A 19332-nucleotide genomic window follows, 5' to 3' on the forward strand; every position below is an offset into this window, starting at 1 on the left:
GAACTGGGAGAAAAGAAACATCTGGGAATCCAAGTACCAGTGGCTTTGTGCCACTTCTGGAAATTTGGATATGTTAATAAAAATTTTAGTTCAGCTGACTGATTCAGGGTTGGCATCATTGTGGACAGAAGCTATGATGTATAATGACGGTGGAACATTTTAGCGGAATGTATTAACACTTTTACAGCCAGTAAACTTTTGGAAACATACTGGCAGAATAGAGAATATGTCCTCAGTTTCATCACATGGTCAGTATTGGAACTGCTCTTGACACTTTGAACCCAACATGTTCAGGTAATGAAGACCATGTTTCCCGGGTGAAAATCTATAGGTCAAACGCATCATTTTCTGCTTTAATTCACCTCCTTTATTTGGCCGTGACAGTTGAAGCACTGAAGAAAATGTATTAATAGAGTCTATGTCCATTAGGACTAGAGAACCTAATTCTGCAGCTTCCGAAACTATTGCCCTGTCGGTATCTGTGGCCTCCTGCCATGCTGAGTCCAACAGGACCGAGACCTACTTTTGATTTTGGTGGCCCTTTGGGTCAGAAGATGTAGGGGGGTCTTCAAGGTTTTCGGACACATGGAGCAGAGCTGAGCTGCTGCACAGTCGAGGACAACAAGGGGCCAAGGTTGCCAAGCATGAGCAGAACAGCATATGAAGAATGGCACCTGAAAGGACACTTTGGTGATGCTCTGAGGTTTCTTATCGCCCGGTGCACAGTTGTTCCACAAAGCACTTAAAAGAGTCATATCAAAAGAGAACTTTGCTGCAATATAGAACCTCATCCTCTCTGTGTTCCTCTGCCAAAATCCTACATCGTCATCAAACACATCCGCCCTCCAAAAATGCAGAGTGTTGCTTTTCTTGGTTGGTTTTTTCCGGAGTCCCAGCGGCAAATAATTTCAATGTCACAAAACACTCATTTAAGGCTATGATTTGCTAAAGGGACGAACCTTGCTGCTCTTGGGTTGTAGGTTTAAATCCCTTATCAATTCTGTCTTTTTTTTTTTTTAAACCGTGTTGGTGTTTTCTCCCGCATTCCAGAAACGTGCTGTTGATGCCTTTTTTTGCACAAATATATGTGTGTATTACAATTCTGATGAAAACACAGCACAATGAGTTCCCATCCCAACCTACACCTTAAACTCTAACCCTACATGTCCTTGGACTGGCTCTACATCACTGTCACCTTGATTACTGTATTACTGTAAATGTATTGATGTTTCAATGCCAAGGTGACTTGAGCACTAGGTGTGGTGTTCACCGGCTTATTGCCAAGACCCCAGCTTGGGCGAGAGTGACAGTCGGCTGTGGAGAATAGCGTAAGAGGAGAGGGAGAGCGAGGGCACTGTTCTGCTGCTCTTCTGAAGGACACATTTCCAATACGAGTCAATCTGAGCATGTCTCTCCGGGTGCTTCTGTTTGCGTACTTATTTCCCTTTTTCTTTGTGCTTTTCGCCACTGTGGAGGTTACACACATTGTCAGTAACAAGGGTGAGACAGAGAGAGAATGAGTGAAAATGGCTAAGAAGTGGAGCCTTTAATAATTTGTCCCTTGTGATGGCATTAGGACATCCTTGTCACTTTGTCTCAGTGAAGTTGTGTTTAAATGTTGATTTCTCAATTTGATGGAAGTACTGTGGAATCTGGACTATAGGACCTTTATAAAACTTAGGGGATTAAGTGAGTAAAGGGGCTTTAAAGTTGTTCTAACGCTATACTGAAATATCCTTCAGAATAAATATATATCACCCAGTTATGCGCTCATTTAATTTCCACTTTCAGAGCTGGATTTTCATATTTTATTTAACTAGTTACATTTGTCATTATTAATTTTGTCAGGAGATTAGGTAGCGATGGACTTAAATGATGATTTTGTGCAGCCTTGTAGACAGGGCTCAAATTTAAAGTATTTATGGTATAATTGGGGGTGCAGTGGTGCGGTGGGTTCAGCAGGTGCCTGCTGTGTGGTGGGTCTGGGGTTTGAGTCCTGCTTGGGGTGCTTGGCGACGAACTGGTATCCTATCCTGGGTGCGTCTCCTCCCCGTTTGGCCTTGCTCTCTGGCTTGCCGCGACCCCGCTTGGGACAAGTGGTTGTTGACAATGGGTGGTATAACAGCAGTGAAGAATAGGTTTAATTGCTTTGTGCAGCCATTAAATGTCCCACTATGTTTGTGCAGTCCATGATGCGTGTGAGTGTGTCTGACAGTGATAGCAAGTGTTGCTCCTGACTGCCTCCTTCCTGTTCACAGCCAGCAGTTGGGGTTTGCTGGACTGTAATTGCCGTAGCAAAGGCTTGCCAAGGCAGAAGGTTGTGGCCTCACACTCTGGCTGCGGCCCAGAGCAACGACTGCTTCTGCAAGCACGCCCATCTTAGGTCTGCTGATCCTTTGACCTATCAGTCTAAACCCTGGAATTAAACATAAAATTATTGAGATTGTTTAATTTAATACCCCCCACAATTACAGGAACTCCTTACGATATGTTGGATACAACGTTGAAAGATTGTGTTTCCTTTAAAAAGATATTAATGTTTGGAAAGGTTGGAGCAGGAGGAAGAAGAAAAGGACAAGCAGGTGATGGATGGACTGAGTCTCAGCCACAGTGGACACACGACCTTCAACACAAGTGGAGGACAGAACATTGTGGAAGCACTCTGTGGGGTCACTAAGAGTCAGCGCTGACTCGATAGCACTTAGCAGTAACTGCAGGTATTCTAATACTGCTGAAACAAATTAAAATTTCAGAAATTAAAATAACAGTGGATCCTCATTTATAGTCTGCTTTGAATTGAGCAAATGATACGATGAGTCGGCGAATCCAGGGCAGTCAATAACAACTCATTTCAAGGTCAGTTCAAAGCACAACTTTGATTTTCTCTTCATTGTCAATGGGAGGGACATTTTTTGGTCTGTTGCTCTCCACACATGCTCTCTTGGTCACATGCATTCCCTTGGGTACAGAGAAGACAGATCACGAATAATACGTATATTGCTCGTTTACAGTTTTTAATTATTTGTAAATCCTCTTTTACTTTTGGATTCCTTTTTCCTTTTTTTACAGTTTTTTTTGGCACCTCACTTTCTCTGCATTCATTTACACACATATACAGTACATACACACACGCTAGCGAGTTATCCATTTCAATTTTTTGTTGTGGTCTCTTTTACGCTGCTTAGTTACATGTCCTTAGGACCCTTGGCAAGTATTCCCCATTTAACCATGCAAGTCCAGCGGGAGAGGAAACCATCTAAATGCCAAAAAATTAAGCCACTTACAGTATCCTTGTAGAGTGTCTATTTGGTGACCACAATAAACAAAAACATTATTTTTATATTCAATCTACATGAATATGTTAATATCTCTCCCCAGACCAAGAGAGTTTCCAGGTAACATTACCATAACTGATGTTCATAGGATCCTGATCTATAATGATTTTTTTTTTAAATATAATCATTTCTGGTGTCCCTTCTCATCCAGACACATGGGGGGGTTATTTTCTTGGTCTCGATATTTTGTGTCTCGTGTCAGTATTGGCTCTTTCTGCTTCCTTTGGAGATCGTCTTTGTGTTTTTTTATCCTAATCTATGTCACTCTATCACTTCAAATGGGGCAAAGTTACATCCAAAAAGCAGTTCTCCGCTTGTTCTGTCAGATTTCTTTTTTCCCCCTCTTCTCCGAGACTAGTGGGGGGAAAAGACTTGTACAGATTGCCCAGTGGCCTGTTTCCTTGATCCTATTTTAAACGGCTCTATTGTTGCTGCTAATGCATTTGGATGACTCTCGCTTTTTCCCTGCAACTCTCCATTCCCCCTGTTTTCAGGTCTCCTTTCATCAGTTTCAAGAAGGCTGTCCTCAGGCACATTGCTTCATTACGGGAAGGGGGTGGGGCTGTGGGCGTCATTTGCCAATAGCCTCGCCGTAATCGATCTTTTTCTCCCCCGCTTTCGTTCGTTCTTTCCTTAAATTGCGTGCGGCGCTGACTGTCTCAGCTAATTTCCTTGTTAACGGTTGTCTGGGATTTAATTAAGAGCTTCACCAGATTTAATGTCAATTATGGCTTAAAAAGAGAGAAAGAGGTACTGGAAAATAAAAGAAATATCTAATTAGGGAACTTGGCAGGGGAGGAGCCCATCCATGATATAAGCTTGCTCCCCCGGGGTTCAAATACTTACATCCTTTATAATATTTTATGGCTGCCAACTCCAGTCTTGCCCCTAGCGCTGCGATATTGGTGTGTGACTACAATAAACAAAGACCATGGCTGTAGCTTCCAATCATTGTTAAGGGGCTTTAAGATGTAAAAATAGGAGGAATTAGCCTAGAGTTGAAGATGAGTGCTGCGTATGTCATGGTGGCCCCACGTGTAGAACACCGGGCCTTCGGGGATGCAATGCGCGGCAGCTCTTTTTCTCTCATCTCAGCCCCTTCACATGTTGAAGCTGGAAATAACCACGCGTCACACCGTCACCGACATTGAATAATACTTTATTGAGAACCAAGGACGGGGGGGGGGGGATCCACAGGAAACCGTACATTGCTCTCATTGTATGGTGCTGAATTGACTTGGACACGCCTTGTTTATGAGGGTGGCTGTGAGCCTAGACTTCCCCCTTCTACACCACCCAGTTAGAACGATGTCTGAATGAATTTAGGCGCACTAGGAGGGCGGTTGGTCATGCCCGGCTGTGCGACCATTCTGTGCGACCATTCTGAGGGGGGCTGGACACGGCTGCGTTGTTGAGTTTGGAACCCGATCGGTGAGGATCTGGGTGTTGGGTAAGATACTGCAAGAAGAGGCAGAACGTCTTCCTGCCAGAGGGGTGATGGTGTCTCGGTCTGGATGGACACGCGGGCAGCATGGCTACTCCATTTCGGCTCCTGCTACTGCAGTTGAGCGGCAACAACTAGCTTCTGAAGAATACCTTGCAGCCAAAATTAATGTGAGGAGCAGTTGTGTGTGTGTGTGTGTGTGTGTGGCTGTATTCTGACACGTATTCATGCTTGGGTAGATTGTTCCCAAGTTATTCTCCCAGCATTTAAACCTTGTGGAGTTCCTACCAGGAAGCCAGAGGAGACCTGCAGGGCACGGCAGTGCTCTTCGCACAGCGTGAGAGCCCTCTGTACTGGATGTTTGAGGCGGGTGGGCGTCTGGCACGGTTCACCGGCAGGGCAGGGTTGAAAGGGGGGATGGGGCGAAAGAGAACGATGCAAACTCAGCATTGCGGTCACCAATCCAACGGTGTAACGTTGACGCATATAGGACGGCTACAAAAATGGTGATTCTCCTCCTCCTGTTCCATGGGAATCCCTCCAAAGTCGAGCCAGAGCACGGTGCGACAGCAAATGGTCACAAGAGGTTTGCAAACAGTCCTCAGTCAGCGAGCACAAACAACATTATTAATCCTTTATCATGACATCTAAACAGTGATCAAAATCATTAGACGCTGTTAGGGGGGTATGCATGAGGAAAAAAATAATCCCAGCTACTAAAAAAAAAAAAAAGAGAAATAATTGAGGTCAGGTTTAGTTTCTGTGTTTCAATAAATTATTGTAACATTGTGTTGATATTGATGATAACGAAATCCCACAGTCGTCTTCACAGAGCTGTTGCATTTGTCTGTACTAACCGGAGATGTCCTGGTTATGAGTTTATAAAATAAATTTAAAAAAATAAAAAGTACACAGTGAATAGTGAACTGGGCACTTGGATGTTCCTTTTTTAAGGTTTGCTTTTTTATTTTCTGACCTTGTTTTTTTTTTTTTTTTTTTCCTTCATCTCCCTGTAAGTTGAACAGTAAAAGACATTGTTTTCGTGGAAAGGTCAGGAAGGGGCAAGGCTTGTGCTCGTCTTTGCCATCTGTGAGCTTGGGGTGGCCTCAGCTGGGCTGCTGAAAGGGTGATTCTCCGGTGTGGGCGCAACTCCTTGGCTCCCCGCGTAGAAACCTTCCAGACCTTGCTGGAAATGAACTACTTTGTCTTTTCCTCCTTATTTCAATCATGTACAAGCTTGTCTAGAACAAATTACATAGTTCTCCCACTATATTTTATGTTTATTCATGTAGCGGATGGTTTTCTCAGCTTACAAATACCTATCCATTTATAGAGCTGCGTAGTTTCTATCAATTCAGATTAAGTACTTGCTGAAAGGCAGTACAGCAGGAGGTGAGATTTGAGCCCTAGTTAGCAGCAACTCACAATATAATGGGAGCCCAGTGCTTGGTTGGAAATTAGGAACGACGCCAATTAGTTTCCACGTCCAGTGTGATTGCTACCTTATGCAGCTTATTAGATAATTTTAACCGCCACTAAAAACAACTTATTTTTTGCTTATATTTGTTGTTTGTTTTACCAGAAGTCCATGGACTATTATAAATGTGTACCTATAAATAATAAACTTCAAATTTTCAGCAACTGCTGTGGAGCAAAGCCGGTAGGTTTTGAACAGAAATGCGAAATAGTAAGGTTTACTTTGTAAAATAAATACTCTTACATTTACAGCAGCGTCGACAAGGGTTTCTAGGAGTTATGCAGTTTCAGGAATTACATAAATATTTCTAAAGACAAGAAAAGTTGTTTTAAACTCTACGTATTTTACTGATCATCCAGAATGCATGTTTTTTTAGAAATAAAAATGTAGAACTTTATTGTGTATGTTTAAAATGAAATTTCGGCAATGTCTTAGAGAAATTTCAAGTTATACGTGACTTAGTGGAGCTACCCAGAGTGCTGTGACATAAATGAATACATTTGTTATTTGTCACAATTTGGGCCCCTTGCAAATCAAGTGTTTATGGTGCCATGAAGAAGATTTCCTGTTCACTCCTGCATCACTGATGCTCTTGAAACCGCGATGGAGGAGTCACGCAGCTCTGCTCCACATCGCCGTCTCCTTCCCCTTTTCAATTCGGGCAGCTTTCAGAGCCATTCCAGCGTGCGGTGCGCGGCGTGGCGGAGGGGAAGGTGGGAGCGGGAGGGAACAAACCAGCCATTCGATGGACACACGTTCTTTGGCGTTCCCTGCAGAGTGGCCGTCCGCCTTTCGAAAGCTGTACTCTCCGGCAGGCGACCGTGAGAAATCGGTCTTGGCCGGGGGGTAAACGAGGAGAGGGGCAGATCTGAATGGTCAAGCTATTATCGAAAGCTGCGCGCTGGGCTTCCAGTAGCGCGGAGCTGGCCGGCCAGCCCGCCAGCTGGTTGCGGGAGCGGATTGTTGCATCAGAGAGCCGAAAAAGAGGCCTGGCACTTTATCTGAGACTGTATCCATTTCCCTTGGTATTCCTACAGCGTGGCCGACACAACCGTTGCAGAACTTGATTTCACAGACTTACCTCACTGTGTATGGAATCTGGCTTGATATGCTGTGAGCAGGAGGGGAGGTGACTTATTTTTTTAACACAATGTCTGCTATAAGAAATTGCTTATGTTTTTTAATGCATGTTGGTGCATTTCTCAAACTGCACGGATGCGCAGGTGACGTAGGATTGCGGTGATATGAGTGGTACAGTAGAGTTAACATCAAATGAAACATTTACAAAAATATGTTTAGATAGTGTTCTGGGGGAAGAAAGAAATTAAGCTGTATGGATGGAATAGTATGGAGGGAAAATACAGATTAATGGTCTGATAGCTGGGATCCATGTTAAATAATAAGTGGTAAATAATATGGAAATAATTTTGGTTAACATGAAATGCGCAGTCATGTTTTTTGTAAAGTTTTAAGGGTAACCCTCTTCTTAAAGTCCTCTTCCCAGAGTTCATGTCTCAGATTCCCTTTTTCTATATTTTACTTTCCGTGGTCCATTTGGCCATTACGGTGCCTTTCCCTGCACTCTCGTGACCTGTTCCCACCCACAGTGACATGCCTGCTGTCTGTCCCTACCCCGAGGGCAGGTAGGGCATCTCATTGTGGTAGTTGTAGTCTGGGCAGACCTTCTGGACCAGGCGATAGTCCGTGCTGTAGAAGGAGATGTAGATGCAGATGACCTTGAAGGGTTTGGAGCAAATCCAGGAGACGTGGCTCTGTGTCTGCTCCTGGAAGCAGGTCTTGGATGGGTCATAGTTACACAGGGACGTCTTCTTGTTGCGGTCTACCTTCTCATAGTCCACCCGACAGTTGAAGATCTTGGAGTCCTTAGGGTAAACTACACTCTGGCGCTCCAGATCGAACTCCACGGCCTTCACAGGTGGCACCAGGCTAACAGAGATGTTCCCCTGACCTGTGGAGTTGTGCCGGAAGTACACACTGAAGGTACCATTGCCATGGTCCACAATCTTACCTGTAATCAACAGGTTGAGCCGTACTGTCTTGATGTTGGAGTAGAAGTCTCCCCATCCAAACATCTTCTTGAATTTGCCTGTCTTGACAATGGGGCGACGCTTGACTCGTGAAGCACTGGAGTCTGGCCGCAGGTCACTGCCCAGCATCTCCCAGAATTCCTGCTTAGAGAAGGGGACTGGAGAGCGGTAGGGCAGCTCCAGCGCTGTGGTGTTGGCCGCCCGGCTCTTGGTTTGCAGCATCCAGCGACTCAGTGGAGAAAGGGTCGGTCCATCCAGGACTCCCATCGACTTGGGCTGCTCGCTTGGCGGGCTTTTGTAGCTTGGGGAGGGGTCTTCTTGTCCGAGAGCCAGCTGCAGAGAGAGTGAGCATTGGAGCATGAATGGAAAAAGTCAGAGGATACATCCAGTGTTACATGAAACAGACCATTTTGACTTTCTGTCTGTTTTCTGCTGTGTCAAAATAGAGAACAATAACAACGTTAGAAGTATCAACAAATTCTGAACCACAAAATTATGAAGACAAAATTCTGGATCTCAGTGCATACGTGTCGAAGAATGCATAAAGATGTTTCCTTGCTAATTAGCATTTTTAGTAAACCTCTGTGGCATCTTTGACTGCAGACTCATGATATAGAAGGATACTGCCCAGGTTATTTGTGAGTGTAATTATTTAGGCCTTGTCCACGCTTGAGTGAGGGAGCCTTTACATTTACATTTGTTCATTTACCTGATGTTTTTGTCCAAACCTACACTGTTAAGGTATTTACAGTTATGTAAAATAATTTTTGTTCCTGGGTAGTAAGTGTCATTTCCTTATTGCTCATGCCTAAAAAGTATAGAAAATGCCTATTTTTCCCTTCATACTTTGCTTTTGTGACCAGGAACTGATATTTTGAAATGTACCGATTTCCAATGGGAAAATGAGTGAATTTTCATTCACATAAAGTCAGAAAAAACAACATATGAATCAGAATTAAGATCTATTCATACTAAAGTTGATTTTGAGCAGCCTTATGATTGCCCAACTGGGAGCCAATTGGGCCTTATGAAGCAATTTGCCACAGCTCCAGATAAGAAGTCTGCAGCCTTCAAGTACCTCTTCAAGACTTCTTTCCTGAGGTGTCTGAGGCAAAGGTCAAGGCCGGTGTCTTTGTCGGACCACAGATAAAGAAGATCCTGGAGTGCAAGGAATTTCCCAAGAAGCTCACTAGGAAGGAGAAAGCAGCTTGGGACAGCTTTGTCGCAGTGGTTCAGGGCTTCTTGGGCAATCACAAGGCTGAAAACTATGTGGAGCTGGTTGAGACTCTGGTGAAGAACTACGGTAAAATGGGCTGCAGGATGTCCCTCAAAGTCCATATACTTGACGCTCATCTTGATAAATTCAAAGAGAACATGGGAGCATATTTGGAGGTGCAAGGTGAGCGATTCCGTCAAGATATACTGGACTTTGAACGGCGCTACCAAGGAGCATATGATGAGAATATGATAGGAGGCTATATTTGGGAGCTGATTAGTGAAAGTGATTTACAGTATAATCGTAAACCTTGAAAAACTACTCACTTCTAAATCTTCTGTGGTCATTTTTAGTATAAATACATGTTAATTTTGATTCATAGGTTGTTTTTTTCTGACTTTATGTGAATGACAATGTGCAAATTCGCCCGTTTTCCCATTGTAAATCGGTAAATTTCAAAATATCAGTTCCTGGTCAGAAAAGCAAAGTTTGAAGGGAATAATAGGAATTTTCTACATTTTTGGGCATAAGCAATAAGGAAATAACACTTACTCTCCAGGAACAAAAAAAGTTAAAATTTATTACATGGTGAATTATTTACTCATTAATACAGCTGGATAATTTTACTGGAGCAATTAGGGTAAGTACCTTGCTCAAGCATACTACAGCCAGAGATAGGAATCAAACCTGCAACCTTTGGGTCCAAAGGCAGTGGCTCTAGCCACGAGGCTACCCGCTGTTTACCTCCTCCATTATTGCTTCGAGGGTGGTGAGGGAGGCGAACAGTGTTCGGTGTGCAATTACAGCTTTGATGTTTTAATTAAAAAAAATATCAGCCAGCGAGAGCACGGCGTTATCAGATCTTGACAGAGAGGTAGGGGAGAGCATAGAGGGGGGAGAAGAGTGGTACCCTTGAGCTCAGAGTGGGCTCAACCAGAAGCACAAGAGTGGGAGTAATGGAGGATTATTAGATGCTAATGACCTATTAGCAGGTAGACGCTCTCTGCCATGGGAAGCCCAGAGGGGGAGAGGCTGCATTGTGAGCTTGACTGGGCTCCGGAGACGTGAGGCCCAGCAGTGTGGGAGGCTGTTATTCAGAGTTGTGCGCTCCCTGGGGCGGTAGCCTGGTGCTACGCAGAAGAAGCCACCTACACAAGATGCTTCGACTGGTCTTTTCAATTATGCCACTCTTATTTAAAGTTTACAGCCATGGGTTAAGGGCTGTCTGCTTGCTGCAGGGACACCTCGCACGAAAGGGTACCTGGCTGCTGTTACCATGTCTGACGGATCAATGCGTAGGTTGAAGTGTAGATCCTAGTGCAAGAGAAATTAATCGTGTTGGGATTAGGACTCATAACCCTCTTGTTAGACAATATCCATTCAGCTCTCCACTTTAATAAGCATATTAGTACCATACACCTCTCTCTCTTCCCGCTTCTGAGCTTTGACTCTGAAACGCCATCCAATTTGCAAGTGGATCTTGGCAAGAAGCTATTTATTTATGGTAATCTTCTCACGGAAGCGTTGACCATATAATAAAATTCTGGTATTGCTGACAACTGTGCTATTTACACTTTCCAAACCCTTGGGATAGTCTCACCTGGGACAGGTGAATTAACGGCCTGAAGCAGATGCCTCCGGCACAACAAACACACCCTGGACGCAGAGCTGGCTGAGGGGCAAGCACCAGTTGTTGCGAAACAGGATGGCACCTGTTTTCAAAGTCTTGTTAATGCTGTCTGGCATTGTGTGCAGCAGCTTCTGTGCAAAACCTTGAGGGAAACATGTCTGGATTCTGATGTCTTCTCCTTCGAGACCTTCTGCGTACCGTTAATATCTGAGAAATAAGGAGCAGTAGGCGTATTGATTTTAATCTATTCAGACACAGGGCTTTCTCGAGCTTTCGTGCCAGGTGTCGAAACTCTAGTGACAAAAGCATCGCTCGTTGTATGTCCCAGGGGGTACTGGTCTGAAGATGTTTTGGACACACCTCTTTCATAAAGACCCCGGGGATGAACCCAGACAACCGAGGGAGCACAATCCAATCCCTGACAAACAGGTTAAATATGGTCTTTGAAGGTGTACTAAATGATTGAAACATTTTCGGTAAAACTTGAATTGAAGTATGATTATAGCACCCCTTACTTTTAAAGCCCTGGAGAAGAAAACTCTCATCTTCTAAATCACAGAAATATTGGGATTGGTGCAACTGTGCGCTTCTCCCAACCAGCCACGTCCCTGCCATCTCCACAGTGTCTTTGGAAAGCCTCTTCCTGCTCCCCTCCACCCTGCTTTAGACCCCGAGCTCCTCAGCCCAACCTCTCATGGGAGATCCAGGGAGGAATCAGAGCGGAACTGGAGCTGGGAGCTGCTGCCTCTCACTGCAGCTCAGCAGGGTGGGGGGACAGGTAACCAGGGAGCAGAGCTGGTCCTCGGGTGTGGATCTCATTGGCAAGCTGTCAGAGCTGGCGGATTTGGATGATAAACTGCAGGGCCCAACCCAGAGACATCATTCAAGCAGGCAAATGGTTTAGGAGGCATTAATGGATATTTGTGGGTAAAAAAAAAAACACAGTAACCCAGCTATTAACTGTGGCAAATGACAAATCGTTTGGTGAAAGGTTAAGCGTTTAGTTACAATGCTGGCAGAAAGGTGCAAAGGTAATGGTAATGATGCTGAAACAAAACAGAACAGTACCAAAATACCACCCCTGTAAGCCCCCACATGGTCAAGGCTGCAAATCTTTTCATTTTGTCCAATCATTTCTCTCCTGGAGAAAAATATTCAGCAGGGCCTCAGGAATGGTCATAGCGGAGTGACACCATGAGCATAATACAATGGCAGCCTTCTTACTCAGAGGGAAGTCTTGTCCAGTCAGGATTGCCCAAACCAGAATTAAACAATAAGAAAGCTCCAGTGCAGACACCCAGGGCCTGGTCACAACAGGCCAGCTCAACAGGTGTCCCTCCACTTGCTTGGTGTAGGACCAGTGCATGGGCAAAAATATGGACCTTCTGGATGATTGCTGATCTTTATATGGATGACCTCAACTGCTACCCTCAGTGCCTGGGTACAATCCCGGAAGGCAGAGGGGAGAGGGTGAAGGGGTGGGTGGGATATAGCCATGAAGGATGCAACAGGACCATTTAGCAAACGATATCTTGAAGCTCACAAGCTGCAGAGATATGCCATTGTACCCTAAACCAAGGTTGGATAAATAGGGTCTGTGCTATAGATTCAGATTCAGTCATGGCAATCACTCATGAGGGTTTCAAGATAAGGGAGGGTATATTAGTGGTTTATCACAGTTTAATTGAACTAATGCAAAATTCTCGGTTTCGCGAGGAAACCTTCAAAAACACAGGGAGAACATGCAAACTCCACACAAAGTGAGCCAAATCTGAATCCCAAAACACAGCCTAGTAGCTGTGAAGCATTAACTGCTCTCCGCACCACTGTGCTTCAGAATCGAGGTACATAGCTTGAACTTGAACTGCACTCAATGTGCAACTGAATCAATGTACAATTTATGGGAAATTTACTATGTAACTTCACTTCGGAGGCATTATAATAAATATAAAACGCTGTTTAGTTAAAAAAAAAAAAAAAAAAAAAAAAAAATGCACTTGTTCCCCTGATCTTTCACTGTGTTCATCTCAAATAATTTTCAGTATGTAAAGGTTTCCATTTGTGCGGAATCTGAAAAATCTTTTGAAAAATTATGCACTTCTGCACAAAGGATGTTATGTACACAGGCTGAGACACACGCTTTTTGTACTGAACACTTACTTCCCTGAGCTAACATGTCTGATAACCATTCTGTATCCCTGCACTTTGAAATTGAAAAATTCATCCCTAATATGACATCAATTTTTAATTAAAGACCCAAGTTCTTTTTAAATTGCAACGTGTTGGCCGCCTCTTTCCCCAATGAAAGACAAAATGCTCTCACTGGTGCTGATTTCCGCCTTTATTACACGATCAGGACTGGAGAATTGCTGCCCTTTAACTAATTATTCCGACGGATTGTTGGGGAAAGGCAAAAGAGGTGATTTCAGAAGAAGCGAGCTACTTGAGATTTAATAGAATAAATTTATTTCACACTTAATGGAGACCACTAGCTGGTACAGTGGCAGGCTTGCAGTGGTGCAGACCTTGTCTTTGCATGGCCTGAATAGGTCTGAGTTTGTAATCCCATCAACAGCAGTGCTTTAATGTCTTTTCTGAATGTAAATTGGGTTCTTCTGGCCGTTGGGTTACTCTCTACTGACATGGTGAATGCATTAAGATGGAGATCCCTTAAGAGGCCATGTGTCTTTGGATAAGATTGAGTAAGTCACTCTGCCTCCGAAACTGCAGAACCCTTTGTAACATAGAAATCCATGGGAGAAGTTGCAGCAATATTGAGAGACATGATAAGCCTGGCGGTGCCACACCTCCATCAGCTTCCTGGATATAATCTTACTGGGGAGTCGGGCAGTTTTACAGGGGACCGGAGAAGGGGGTCTCATCCTCCCTTCATTCCCACTGGTGGCAGCGAGTGTAGCTGCTCCATCCCAATGCCCATGCCACTAGTTGTGTAGGATGAGGCCTTGGACACATGTGGCAGATTCAGTTTCACACACTGGTGCTACACAGGCAAGGCATCTTAACACATAATTCACTCATTCCAGTACAAGGGGACATTAATCTTTCTTTGAGGAAACCCAACCTTTCTTGCAAAGTCAATGCACGTGACATAGTGACCCAAGGGATTTGGTAAATTAAAGCCTTTAAAGTTAAAGTCCATGACCCCTCACGCTTCAGGTCAATAGAAGTGATCACTGCTTCACTGTGGACACACATTAAGAGGGTTCAACACCACAGCCTTCCAGTCCTTACTCCAACTGTCTAAAAGCTGCTATATTGTATATTCACAATCCAAATTCTGATTTTTCTCTTAAATTGTGTTGTTTTTATTGAATGAACAACTCTGCGTGTTACACGTATCAGATATACGTCTGGAGCAACAGAATGTTTCTAAGGTTCTGCTTGTAGAAAAGTGCCTTGCATTGTTTGGCTCTGGTGTTTATTGACTGAAAATATGCAGGCGGTTGTTGGGCGTCCTTTCAGTGTGAAACAGACGCAAGATTGCTGGAGATGGCAGGCACCCATCTTCTCTTTGCACGTTGCTTGATTATGGCAATGATGATGATGGAGACTCAGTGCAATGCCTGTGAGGCAGCATCTAAATGCAGTGCACACTTGGGATGTACAACAGACCGGGGAATGATCGTGGCGATAAACTCATGTTTTACAGTAGAGGTCCCTTCCTGCCGCCCTTAAATGCTGGTGCTTTCATGTGTGTCTTGGGTAAAACAAGGCCCTATGGGATCTAGGGTCTATTGACTGTTGATGTCCTGGGACTGGACCCCTAGGAGATGAAATATCACCCCCAACATAATCTTTGTGGATACAGTGATATATCAGGCGCCATCTATTTACAATTTCGTGAAAAGAAGGCCTTCCTCTTAGCATAGCAGTCACTCGCCGCCAGGTCGTCTGCACGCAATGTCAAACGCCCTGAGAAGTTCACCTCAGGCGTGACGAGTTATTGCTATGATTACAAGTCAAAGTGGAAAATCTTTGCTAGAAATGACCGTAGGCTCCGTGAGATGCCTTGCGGAATATGCATAGCATTAGCGTTTAGCGTTAGCATTCCCTTAAAAATGGGACATATGGAGTATGTTACCACAGCACCATCCAAACCATTCAGTCTTGCTCGGATGGTGAAGCACATCAGGTTGTGAAGTGGAGCTGCATTTTGTTCCGCAGAAGTGCGTTGGGGAGGGGGCTTGGCCGAAGGTGAAATGGTGTATCGGAACGCTCTCCGAAACGAGGTTTCCTCGTGTTTTTTCGGCGCGGCGATAAATCAAGGTTGCTGACCGTGAAGACGGCGCCAGGTGTAAGTTTCCTCCGCAAAGGGGCTAGTCAAGCAGCTTCTGACAGGGGGAAGCTGTAGAGAATTGGGTTAAGTTCAGGGGCTCTCACCTGTGAAAAGCCCGGCTCCCAGCCTCACGGATCAATAGCAGGATCGATTCTCCTCACGGCTGCGGTTGCCACTTTACAAGTGATATGTGGATATAGTGGATGGGATTTCAACGTTCTGCTTTATTTATTTATTTCAGATGAGAACCGTTTCAGCTCGGCCTTACGATAGGAGAGCCGTAGAAGTCAAGCATCGTTTTGGTTCCGTTTCTCCTGTTGGACTTCTGGCTGAAAAGGGCACAGTCTGGTGTAGCCATGACCCACCTGTGGCTCTCCGCATTGTTCGGTGCGGTTACTTCACAGCTCCCCACAAACACACCTCGCAGGCCTGGCTCTGCATGCTGCTTTTCTCGTCCTGGACCCTCACAGTGCGGTAAGTTCTCCCTGAACAGATGTTTCCCTCAGCAGGTTCCTTTCACTGTCTAATCAAGCGGAAATGGCTGCGAACTTTCCATATGCAGATTTTTTTTTTTTTCCCACCTTGAGCTCTTTACTACTTAATTCAAAGATATGTGAACCGGAATGTTACTTGGGGTCTCGGCTGGTTGGACCATCGGATTCCTACATTATGTCCCCTGTATTGGGATTACAGTACAGGTTTTTTCTCAGAATTTAAGCAGCATGGACTGAATTTAGAGCACAAAGTGCACATTGTATTATATAACCTTTACTCTTCTTAAGTTCAAAATTTCTACCTTGAACAAGTTATTTTCACTTGAGAAATTAATACAAAAAACTTCCTTCATGTAACTGCACATCCACGTGAAATAAATAGTATAATTATCTAACACATCTGGAATAACAGCCTGTCAAACTGTTCGGATCTAGTTAAAATGAAATATAAACAAAATCTGCTGACAATTCAGCATTTTATTTTTCACATTGCAGATGCAAAATGAAATGTAAAATATTGCAGAAAATCCAGCCGCGTCCTTGTGTGGGAGTGATTCACACCTGAGTTCTGACACTGAAAGTTGAGTAACTTATGAGCTGCAGCGAAATCAGTCTTTGCTAGGAAGATGACACACGCTGTCCAGGACAGCAGCTGGACGCAACATCAGGGGCACACGGTAAACACGGTAGCTTGTTACTCTATGTGAAATAACACAATTCTTAATCTTCTTTAAGAGAGTAGAAGACATATCCGTTGTAGTTATCAAAGTTTGCCAAAAGCCATACTTGGAAAATATCGCATAGGCTGGAATAATAATAATACACACTGTGAGCAGACCTACATGATCCTGTTGTGCTTTTGTACTAGATTACCCTAAAGACCATGAATATAAAGTGAATAAATTATCCCTGAATACAATTATTTATGTTTACTTACAATTATTTTGCATTAATAGCAGCTATTTTGGTCCTTATTATGATGTGCATGTATTTTGCTGAAAAAAAAAAAAAAAAAACATGTCACTGGTTTCAGAGCTCTGATTTAATTGCCTGTGGGTCTTTTGTAATTAAATCTAGAGGATATTATCCTAATGTTATTGTAATTAATTTCTGCCATAGCGAATCCAGGGGCTGCAGCGTCTCTTTGCTGCGATTAAAGGATTCACCTGTTTAGACCAGTGACAAATGGTGAAAAGCACATCCAGGTGTAACCCTGGGTGTTAGTGAGTTTTTTTTTTTTGTTTTGTATTACATAAACTAGTGTTATAAACAGACGCAGGGAAGCAGAAATAAACAAACCGACAGAAAAAAGAAACCAGCCCGTTGATGACAGATTAAATAATAAACCATAGCTGGGGATACTTAAATGCAAACCAGTGCTTCTGAGAAAATTTACCCCCATGTTTGAACTAGTTTTTATGTAAGATATTGCTTTAAAACGAATGAAATATTAAATATGATGTCAGTGTTATTTTTCCCTTGTCAGCCCCAAAGAAGAGAGCAGTAATGAGCACAGAAAATGTGAGCATGATTAAGTGAGCCCCGCGGGTCACAAGAAGCGAGCGCTGGATACGAGCAGGCAACGCGAAGGTGCCGCTGTCCCGCCAGCATCCCTGTATCTCTTCGGTCCGCCCATGCGGCCTGCGTTATTCATAGGGAAATATGACATGATTTCCATCAAGTGAGGCGTCGCCGCGCGCCTTTTCGCAAGCCGTTCATTGAGAAAAAGACGCGGACCAGCAGCCCACGGGACCGCCGCCCCCCGGGACACATCGGACACCCTGTCACTCACTGTCCCGCGTTGACATTTCGTGCCCTTTCTGCTGTATTACACATCAGTGTCGGCTGGAGGGTCACAAGGGGTTAATGAGGCAATAGACAGAAAGAAAGAAAGAAAGAAAGAAAGAAAGAAAGAAAGAAAGAAAGAAAAGGTTTCCTAAGGAACTCCTGTGTGCGTGACGGATCCACGCAACTCAGGAGCGCTCATTTATCACACTCTCTCTCTCTCTCTCTCTCTCTCTGTGTGTGTGTCCATGGCATGATCATGGGGTGGGTGAGGAATTTAGCTCCTCTCCGGACGACGGGGGACCGGGGACAGCGAGCTTTGCGTGGGCGCAGGTTGATGTTCAGGTGTGCGCGCCGGATGCGCCCCGCTGGATTATCCGCAGGGATGAAGAGCAAGACACGGGTTCCAGAGCAGCGGGTAGCAAGGGGAGGCTGCGTGGAGGTGCGCGGGACCAGGGGACCCCCTGTGGGCGGGGGTGGGAGCCCACGGTTACTCACCATGCAGGCTGTCCCGTTGAGGAGCAGCAGAATGAAGCCGCGGCTCGAGCGCATCTTCGTGGGTTTCCTCCACATCCACAGTCACATCCGCAGTCGCATCCACGTCCACAGTTCAGAGCCCGGTCCCCCCCTTCAGGGGCGCGCAATCCCTCCCGCGGAGCACCCCCCGATCCCACGCCGCGCTCCCATATCCGACGCGTCCACCTGGCGAAATTCACGTGTCACTCGCGCCGCGACCCGGGAGAATCCGTGCAGGGGCGCGCGCCACGTCCGCGCACACGCAGTGGTGGGGCAGGGCGGCGGGGGGCACACATTCCTAAAAAGGCCAGAAGGAGCTCCTTTTCGCGCGTTCTCGAGCGCGAGTGGGCAAAACGAACACGGGTACGAGTCCTCTTCCGGAACCGTGCGCTGTAGTGCGCGTTCCCCGCTCTGCGCGCGTCCCTCACACACTGAACCCCTGTTAAACCACTTCTACTCTCCCTCTCTCACTCCCCCCAACACACACACACACCGACACACACACTCTCTCTCTCTCTCCCTCTCCCTCCCTCCCTCCGTGCCCCCACCTCCCGCGCACCCCGTGTCCACGTGCACCGTCCTTCCATCCGCTCTGCTGGGCGTCTCACACCTGCTGCCACCTCTTCGCGTGAGCGACGTGTGTGTGTGTGTGTGTGTGTGTGTGTGTGTGTGTGTGTGTGTGTGTGTGTGTGTGTGTGTGTGTGTGTGTGTGTGTGTGATCTTAACACTCGCAAAGTGTGTGAGACCCGCGGCTCTTAAGTCCAGCAAATATTTATTCCAAATCATAAACCACTCGCGCGCCACGCTTTCCTGCACATGTTTGTCGTTCTTTTTCCAGACGCGTAAACTCGTGTCCAAAAAGTGCGCAAAGCGCTTATTCACCTTGTCTTGGAGCACGAGCTGAAATGTCAGAGAAAACACCGCCTCAGCAGCACTAATATTTCAGGTACAGTAAATCGAAGTAAAAAAAAAAAATTATTGAAGTAATAAAAACAAAGGAATAATAATAATAATAATAATAATAATAATACGCAACAATAAAAATATTGCATTCCCGCAGCAGGATGTGCTTTTTTTTTAGCACAGAATC

General features: G+C 45.0%; 1 protein-coding gene across 1 annotated transcript; it reads right to left on the minus strand.

Moving 5' to 3' along the window:
- Window positions 1–6738: 6738 nt before the first annotated feature.
- On the minus strand, window positions 6739–18425 carry LOC108937285 (neurexophilin-1). The gene is made up of 2 exons (XM_018757109.2): window positions 18225–18425; window positions 6739–8637 (listed from the first exon to the last, which is right to left on the minus strand). Exons 1-2 carry the CDS (start codon window positions 18297–18299, stop codon window positions 7885–7887), a joined length of 828 nt encoding a protein of 275 aa, XP_018612625.1. The 5' UTR covers window positions 18300–18425; the 3' UTR covers window positions 6739–7884.
- Window positions 18426–19332: the final 907 nt, after the last annotated feature.

The sequence above is a fragment of the Scleropages formosus genome, chromosome 8 (assembly GCF_900964775.1).
Source record: "Scleropages formosus chromosome 8, fSclFor1.1, whole genome shotgun sequence".
Lineage (NCBI taxonomy): Eukaryota > Metazoa > Chordata > Actinopteri > Osteoglossiformes > Osteoglossidae > Scleropages > Scleropages formosus.

Coding starts and splice junctions, on each gene's coding strand:
- LOC108937285 (XM_018757109.2), bottom strand. CDS start 18,299: ATGTGGAGGAAACCCACGAAGATGCGCTCGAGCCGCGGCTTCATTCTG. Junction 8,638..18,224: donor TCAACGGGACAGCCTGCATG/GTGAGTAACCGT, acceptor CTCTCTCTGCAG/CTGGCTCTCGGACAAGAAGA.